The 9,431-nt window shown below is 38.4% G+C and overlaps 1 protein-coding gene across 1 annotated transcript; it reads right to left on the bottom strand.

The window, feature by feature from the left end:
- Nucleotides 1–2,476: 2,476 nt before the first annotated feature.
- LOC125467689 (probable G-protein coupled receptor 139) lies at nt 2,477–7,140 on the bottom strand. The gene is made up of 2 exons (XM_048563851.2): nt 7,042–7,140; nt 2,477–3,588 (listed from the first exon to the last, which is right to left on the bottom strand). Exons 1-2 carry the CDS (start codon nt 7,103–7,105, stop codon nt 2,678–2,680), a joined length of 975 nt encoding a protein of 324 aa, XP_048419808.1. The 5' UTR covers nt 7,106–7,140; the 3' UTR covers nt 2,477–2,677.
- Nucleotides 7,141–9,431: the final 2,291 nt, after the last annotated feature.

A 9,431-nucleotide genomic window follows, 5' to 3' on the forward strand; every position in this document is an offset into this window, starting at 1 on the left:
ATAAATTTGGCAAGAGTTAAGGAATAAAAGGGATTTTTCAACATCCCCTCTTTCAAGCAGTAGACTATCAACTAGTGGGAAGGATGCGTAGGAACAATTCTGCGGAAGAAATTCTGTGAGATGTGAACATTTTACAGTCATTCAAATGGCAGACATAACAAATGTAGGCTTGTGACCCATAGTGTGATGGACTGAGAGGAGCAAGGTTTCATAGATTGCATTCAAGAGATTTCCTGTAGTTTGTTCAGAAAGGGTGAATTGTGGATCTGGCTCTTGGAAATGATGCTGGCCAAGTCAATCAAGTTGCAGCAGGCAGAAATTCAGAAAACCGTTGTCATTTTTTGTTAGTTCCAGAAAGATAGTTGAGGATAACAAACTAGAGTCAGAAAAATCAATTAGCAGAAAGTCAGCAATAAAAGTGCAAATTAATTCTGGATGGATAGATACAACTACAAAAGTAAATGGTGGAAAACAAATTGCAACTAATTAGCAGGCTACATTCTAATAAAAGATGATCTGCTTACACTGAAGGCATGTTCTTCAAAATGGAAATGTGGGACAAGCAAATCCATAACCCCTGGATTATACAGTGGGTAAAAATTAAGATTAAACAAAAATGGAAGAGTGGTTATGACAAGTGTCAGGAGGAAATATACTTGACGTCATGGTGCAAAAGAAAATGTTCAGAGGGTAGATGGAAAACGCTATTAGAGAAGCCAAGAGAATTTATGGGAAAAGACTGGCAACCTACATAAATGGGAACTTCAATGTGTTCGACACTAACATAAAGAAGAAAATATTTGTTTGTTTAATAACAGGGGTGAGTTAGGTTCTAGAAACAATTATTTGGGAGATAAATAGCAGTCAAATAGAAAGGCCTCGGTTGGCATATGGGAACAGTCAGCTTAGACTATAAAATGGAAATCATGGTTATCAAACTTGCTGGAATTTTCTCAAGTAGTCACACAACAAATTGATGATAGTAATGATTTTGATGGGGTGCAATGGATTTCTAAGGAGGGCCATACAGTCATAGAATCATACTGCACGGAAACATGTCCTTCAGCCCAAATTGGCTCATGAGACTATGGTGCCCACTTAGTGATTTCCAATTTGGTCTATATCCCTCGAAATCCATCCCCTCCATGCACTAATTCTTTTTTAAAAAAAAAACAGAGTAGCACACAGAAAACTTTTGAAGTTATGGATTAACCACAGAAGGGCCAGGATGTCTTGGATACGAAAAAAAAACTAACTGTGTTATACATGAAGAAAAATGTTGTATGTTTGTCATTTGGTTTAATTTGCAACAATCCCATTGCTAAAACTGGGTACTCATGAGTTTCTGCTTGTTGACATTGGGATCATGGCTCCACGTCATTCACCTTGATCTCTGCATTGACCTTCCGCTTCAACAATGGTACCCTCAATCAATTTCATTTCCTTTTGTTAAGTAGCTTGGAGATTTTTTTCGTTTACTGGGTTAAATGTACTAGATTGTTGAACATATTTCAAGCATGTAAGAACAATGTGGAACAATGTTTGAAAAGTGCAGAGGAGATTTACCAGGATGTTGCCTGGAATAGAGGGAAGGTCTGACAAGGAAAGGTTGAGAGAGCTAGGGCTTTTCTCTTTAGAATGACGAAGGATGAGCGGTGACTTGATAGAGGCATACAAAATTATCAGAGGCATAGATAGAGCAGGCAGCCAGAGACTTTTTCCTAGGGTGGAGGCAACTTTTACGAGGGGACGTAGTTTTAAAGTGAAAGGACGGAGATATCAGGCAGATGTCAGTGGTAGATTCTTTACTTGGAGAGTGGTAGGGGTGTGGAATGCATTGCCAGAGACGGTAGTGGAGTAAGCCTCATTAGGGGCGTATAAGCAGCTATTGGATAGGCATATGGATGAGAGTAGAGGGTAGCGGCGGAGGTTAGGTAGACATTAGGTTTCCGGCAAAAGTTCGGCACAACATCATGGGCCAAAGGCCTTAACTGTTTGTTCTATGTTGTAAGTTGAATACTAAGGAGGTCAAACACACACTTTCAGCTATTCAATAACTGTGTGGTTGATTTCTCTTTAAAATCCTATCCAAATACCACCCAATTTGCACATTCCATTTTTGAAGTTACCTGGGACAAGGTGATTTTTTTTTCCCTTTTCCCAGCGTAGAGGCAATGACAGGAGTTATCAAAACAAAAGCATAAGTGGCAGTGCATGAAAGGATGACGTTCTTTGCAAATTCAGCTCATGTAAAACCCAAACTCTAACTTGATTCCATCAGGCTTTCAAATCCTGTGTTCCAACTGGCATTGCTCGCAGTGTCCAGGACCCAACATCATCACTCTGACCCCAAGGGCAAACTGACAGGGCTCCTGTAAACACAAATTCACCCATCCTAAATTGAGAAAGTAAATGAAAGTGAGAACTGCATGGATGGTGAATGGAAAGGACGCACAGTGACTGGAATCAGAGCACATTGCATTTTTAATCAGTATTTTATTTTCTTTCAGAACAATTGTGCCTTCTGAATCTTCTATCCGTCCTGCAAGATGCTCTCCCCCACCATAACAGAGGTGAAGTTTGGAATCTCATCACATTCTGATAATATTCCTTTGATTGAAATCAGTGATAAAATATTACTGAAATGGAGACTCTGTGACCCACCTCTAAGTTGCACTTAATTCATTTGTTTATCAAGTGATTTCATAAGTAACATCACAGGGTATTTCACCATGCTCATAAAACGCTCCCTGAATTTGGATTGAGTCACCCCATAAATAAATGCGTTTGAACAGCAACTTAAATCCACCAGCATAACTGCAACTTCTGCAAAGATGGATAAAAATTCACTGTAATTCTCAGAATTTAAACCAGAAATTGTGTAGTACAAGAAGTTTATAACATATAAAAGCCACAGGAGAATGAAACTGCCAGATATCGTGAAGAGTAACAGCATCGACTTCTTTCTGCTCTCCATCCCTGGGTCATTGTGATTGTCTCCTTTGCTTTGGCCTCTCAGTCTCTTACGCACTAGACTGCTCATCAGAATGTGTCTGACTGTCAAAGTGTTCAGCAACAAAATTAAGACATATGGGAGCAATGGAGTAAAAATCTTACTAAACCAGTCAAATGCCACCCAACCTGGTGCACTATAATAGCTTGGAGTTTCCTTACAGAACCAAGGAATATTGTCAATTATTTCACCAGGTTCAAATCTAAAGTAGGATGCAACATTTTTAGAACAGATGAGAATGCAGGTCGTTGATAAAATCACAGCTGCATTTTTGTCAGTGCAATACCTTGTTTTCAGCTTCTGGCAACAAATGGCCACAAATCGATCAAAGGAGAAAGTGACAGTAAACCAGACAGAACATTCCGAGGTTGCAAAAAGCAGGACAAAGATAATACGACACACGGGTGTGATTTGCAGGAAGGATTCTGGAAAATAATAAGAACTACCCCGATATAACAATGCTGCAGTGATAATACCCAGCAAGTCCGCTGTTGTCATTGACAGCAGATAACGAGTTGTACAAGTTGAGAGACCACATCTTTCCTGAGATAGGACCAAAATCGTCATGAGATTAACTGTAAAATAAAACAAAACAAAATAGGCATTGCTGACTGGAGATTCTGTGTATCTGGCAGTTTCCGTGTCTAAACATTTAAGTTACCAAACAAAAGATACATCCATCTTGTGTGTCATGATTTGGTTTACTATTTGAAGGAAATTAGCACCTCTCACAGGTACAATATTCATGGATCTCAAACCTCTGGTGAAGCAAAAATCCACATGTCTGATTATAGACACGTACAATTATACAGGACAGAAGAGGCCTGTCAGCCCATCAAGTCTATACTGTCAGAAATGCACTATTACCTTCATTAATCCCACTTGATCCACAGGTTTGAATGTTATTACACTCCAACTGTTTAATGAGTACATTTTTAATTATTATGAAGTGACAGTTTTGGCCACCTTCTCTGGCAGTACTTTCTTGATACCTGCCAAGCACTGGGTGAAAAACAATTCCTCAAATTACCCCCATACCTCTTGCCTTCACTAAGATCAACGGCTGCTTTCCATCCACCCATGTCTATTCCCCTCCATCTTATACCCTCTATCAGGTTCCCTGCAAACCTCTCTGCTTCAAAAGAAAACTGAACTGCCCATCTCTTTGCATTGCTCAAGTCTTCTGTTCAAGGCAGCATTTTCATAACCATCCACTGCAATCACTCAACTGAAATCACATGCTTTACAATGGATCGTAAGTAAAACTTCACACAGTACTTCAACTTCCATCTTACTGAAGTCCTATGCAGTGCCAACATAATCCCCTGCTCTATAAGTCTATGCATCAACTGATACATGTCAGCATTCTATATGCTTTCTCAACTACCCAATTAATCTGCCTTGCCACATTCCAGGGTCTGTGGACAAGTACCTGAAGGTTCTTTGCTCCTTTGAGCTTCCTAGTGTCTTGAATTCATTGAGAAGGCCTTGCCTTGTTACTTCCAAAGTGCATCACTTCACATTTATCAGGGTGAATGCCATCCGCCATTCATGTGCCCATCTGACTAAGTCATTTATATCTGCCCATTTCAGAAAACATTCTTCTTCTCTGTGAATGAGCTTGCAATATTTTGTGTCATCCCAACTCTACCAGTGAGGAGGAAATTATACCAACACAGGTAATGACGTGTATTTGAAAAATGAGTGGATTTAAAAGAGTGGAATCAGAAAAATTCTCAGATTTTTGAAAAAAAAAATGTTTTGGAACTTGTCAAGCCTCTACAGAACTGATTGGATTACTCCATTAACTGTCGATTTGGGCTTGATGGTTCAAATGCCTTTGTTCTGCACTGTAAAAACACAATAGGGCTCTTTGGTTGGGATTATCAGTCCTGCATAGAGCACTGGGTGAAGGTTTAGGCTTAATATCTGCACTGTTACTCAGGTACCAGAAAGAAGAATGTCATATGGACTCTGGCATAAAAAGGAGCAGCTAAGGAAGCACTTATGAATATATAACCACGTCAGTTATGAGCAGTAATTGGCTATTGAATCTCCCAAGTTTACTTCACCAGTCAATAAGATCATCACTATTCGAATTGCGGTCTTCAGGTGTATCCCCACTAAATGCCAAAACATTGGACTGGTTTGTTAGACAAGAGTTCATCAAACTCGATCTTTAAAATATTCAATGATTAAACTATCCAGGAAACAGAATTTTCAAAACTTACCTTGTTGAGGGATGAAAAGAAATCCCTCTTAACTGGGTGACACCTTTATTTATAAACTGTATCCCCAGCTTTTTTGTCTTCCAGCAAGATGAAAAGTAATCTCTTTATTACTCGCCCTGTAAAATGCACCCAGGATCATTTATCTCTGAATAAGGTATTCTGTTATTCTTCTAAGCTCTAGTAAGTGCGACCTAGTGTGGTCAACTTTCCTTCATAATATTACCACACTTACTCCCAGCGAAATTCCCACATTCAGCACACAGGTATCAGTTGAATGAAGGAAAAATCAGAGTCTGACCAAGTAAAACAGAGAGTACGCACATCGTGCATTGCAGAGGTGTAGGGTCAATAGTAATTGAATACATTTCTCAAATAAATACCAGATTTTTTAACTTTAGAAATGGGCAGATATTTGGAATAGTGAATGTGGAGACAAAGGCTACTGGAGGTACACATTCACAAATTATTTGTAGTCGAAACGCAAGTTAACGATGTCATCAAATTTCAAACAACGCACTGAAATCCATTTCTAGAGAACTGTAAATGAAAATCGGAGTTGTATAAAACCGCATTTGTATCACAATGTTATTAGGTACAATTCTTGATCCATGGGACAAAAATATTGCGGTGGCATAGCAGAAGGTGCAAATCCTTGTAGAAGTAAGCCATCAGGCCCGACAGATTCTATGTATCTGGGAACTCGCTGCAGCATTTGGCGAGTTTGTCTGTAAAAGTAGCTTAAAAAGGACTGGGAAAATTGTGGACAGACCCAATGGAGACATTAAAGTTACTGATAGGTGGATAGTATTTAAAGGTGCGTGTGGAACACAAACACAACAAGAAGTTGGGCTAAATGTTCTGCGATAGTGCTGTAAATGCGATATGGTCCACTGTAATTTGAGAATTATGAGGCCATAAGTTCTTTCATAACGTTCTAGATTTAGAAGCGATCCAGTGAATAAAGTGATGCATCATTTCCCTTAGTATAAACGGTAAAACGATGTTAATATTTACCATACTGGAACTAATTCCTGTTTTATACAAAAGAAAGTATCTAGTTTCTTCAGTTCGACGTCTTTCAACATGTTCGACATGAAAATGGGCAAAAGCCACTGATCTAAGGGCAGAGCATGAGTCAAGTCTCGGAATCATACGTAATAATTGGATCATTAAACATTGAAGAAGTGCAGAAAATAAATGGGTGATTCAGTGACAAGAGTCCATTATTTCGCACAAGTCCGGAATAAAGAAAGTAGTCATAACTTGAGTTTCTCATGACTGCGTTTGAAGGTCGATGACCAGCCTGAAAACATTTAACCAGTTTACAGTAATCAAAGAGAAAGTTATTATCAAGAGGAGAGCGACAACGCTGTCTTGCTGTTTACCTGTAAATAAAGAGTTCGCAGCTGTTACTGTTGGAGCTGTTACTGATTAACATCAAAACATATTAATTTATTCAGAAAATCTTCTGACAACAACGAAAGTATTCCCCTTGTCCATAGTTTACATGCCCAAACAGAAAGGCACATCCGTGGAGTATAGAGATCAGACAGCTCAAAAAACCAGAGCAAGCCTCATCTGTTTCGGGGGCAACAATCAGCACATTTTCACAGAGGTAGTTATTTCTGGAAATAGCTTCCCCCTGAACTGATATCTGACTCAACAGCACGGTTAAGTAAAGAATATCACTGATTTAATAGTCGTACAAAGTTTATCATTCGAACAGGGTGTGAAATGATCAGTCATAGGTTGAAACTATCACTTTTTCACACAGCTTCAATTGTCATAGTCACTTACTAGGAACTCCGATGATGACAAGAATTGTATAGTAGATTTTAATGATAGAGTAAAATGGCTCCATGTTTGACTGTCCAAAGTCAGTTCGGGCTGCAATAAATCGCTCTGAATTAAACCCTGAGGTGGTGCAGTCACAGAACTTTAAATTTATACACAGTTGGAGCTCCATAGAGACATTAACGATTACAACATTGTTCAATTTAGGTCCCTACACGAGCAAGCAGTTTGCAACACCTGAGTTTAAATCTCATTGCGGCAGAATATATTGAATGTGAAATAGAATGGAAAGTTCCAAAAAAGAACTGAAAAATGTTGATTGCATTGATTTAATAGATGTAAAATTGAACCTGTATTTTCCCCACACTTATTCAAAAAGCAATCAGATCGATTACTGAATGTCATGCTTTCTCGATGACGATTTCTCCCTAATTTACAATAAATAGAAGTGCCAGTCTTGGTCTGGAGGTGAACAAGGTCAGAAGTCACATGACACCAGGTTATAGTATAAGAAGTTTATGTGAAATCACAAGCTTTCCAAGCGCTGCTCATTCACCGCCCATCGATATATATAGACTTTGATGCATGAAACAGCTATAAATATGAGAGAATATGTAATTAGAATAACCTTGTAACACGAGATGCTGATCGGTCGAGAGATAAGAGTGTTGCAATAAAAAAAACTTACCTCAATCTAGAAGGATTTGAAAGTGGTATTTCCAGTATTTGATTAAATTAGGTTCTCAATTTTTCTCCACTTTTTTTAATCACAGCAAAAAGCATTCGGATTCACACATTGAAGTTTCCTGACGGCACTGTCAAAGATAGAATACGAAACATTCTTTGTGAAAGTTGAAAACTGCAAAGTAGAAAAGCACAAAACTATAGCTGATAAATTTCAAAGTGCAAAACGGTGAAGACAAGTTAAGCCAGACTACTTTAAAAAATATATAAATGAGCTGTTGGAATAAAAACAGAAAATCTGAGATACCACTTTGTCCAGAGCATGCCACAGTGTTCCAAAGAAGGTTAACATAAGCTGGAGGGACTACACAACTCATTTTCCATTGAGGCAATTTACTCTGGGGCTCAGTACTAAATTCAAAAACCTTAACAGCATTTCTCCTGTCCTCCACTTTACAAAACCTCTCAAATTCACCCCCTACCCCTCCCCACATCTGTGCCTTGTTTGTTTCTCTTTGGCAATGTTTTCAATACAGCAACACTTTCCTCCTTTCTACACCTAGGATTTACACACATTTTGAAACTGTTCTATTTGTTTCCGCCATTCAAACTCTCTTTGTCTACTGTTCTGAGCACTATCAGCCTCTGTGCCACTTACTCATCCTTTCTTTCTGAAATCTGCATAAAATAACACAGTCTTCCACTACTTTCTGCCCTCAAGAAGAGTCACATAGGACTGTTTGGTTTCTCACTAACTTGGTTTCTGTCCCTTTGGATGCTGGAAGACATTTTGAGTTTCTCAAATATTTGAAGTAATTTGATTTTATTGTGAGAAATGTTTGTTTCTCATCCAAAATAGGCCGACTTAAAAAGAGGATATGGAAACAAAGCTGTTGCTGTGCAACTCTCCATTTTAAACATTTCTTGAGTATTGCTTTAAGTTCTAGACACCAGATCTTATGCCTGTTACATTCCTTGGAAAACAATTACAGTGTATAGTTGCCATATTCAGGGGAATAAAATTCAAACAGCTATTCAGGACAGCAGGAAGGTAGGTGAAAAAGAAACAAATCAATGAGTCTAAAAGAGAAGTTTTGTATTTGAACAGAAAGTAACATTATCCTGATACAAATTAACCTCAGGGCTTTTCCTGAAAATTAGCAAGAAAATGATTATTGAGGGAAAGGTGAGCAATGTCATGCTATCAACATACAGGGAAATTGAGGTTCAACAGTTAGGAGTAGGCCAAAAATAGGACAACACAAATGAAAATAAGTCTATGGCTGATTTCAGTTGAATTTATTGCCCCACTGTTCTTGTGACAACAGCTTATGTTATTACCAGACAAACTGATTCCAGACTGAAGTTTGGCTTGAGAGAGCAGATTTTAGAATCATAGAATCCTAAAGTACAGATTTCGTGTTAACGGTAATAAAACAGAAATTTATTGCTTGACGGAAATGGAAACAACAGAGAGAAAACAAAACAAGGCATTTATTTATAACAGGATTTGAAACACCATAGAAATACAATTTCGTTTATTCAGCTCTTAAATTCAGTCTGAAAGCTAAAGTAATCTATTTTATCATTATTTCAAACTAACTCCTTTGTCTAGGAAGAAACAGCTTGAACTTTTAACTTCAACCAGGACTTTGGGGCGGCACAGTGGCTCAGTGGTTAGCATTGCAGCCTCACAGCGCCAGGGACCC

The sequence above is a fragment of the Stegostoma tigrinum genome, chromosome 34, assembly GCF_030684315.1.
Source record: "Stegostoma tigrinum isolate sSteTig4 chromosome 34, sSteTig4.hap1, whole genome shotgun sequence".
Lineage (NCBI taxonomy): Eukaryota > Metazoa > Chordata > Chondrichthyes > Orectolobiformes > Stegostomatidae > Stegostoma > Stegostoma tigrinum.

What these genes read in the sequence shown, in the direction of transcription:
- LOC125467689 (XM_048563851.2), bottom strand. Translation starts at nt 7,105, where the DNA reads ATGGAGCCATTTTACTCTATCATTAAAATCTACTATACAATTCTTGTC. An exon ending in TGTCATCATCGGAGTTCCTA is followed by an intron (nt 3,589 to 7,041) that starts GTAAGTGACTAT and finishes TTTATTTTACAG; the next exon opens with TTAATCTCATGACGATTTTG.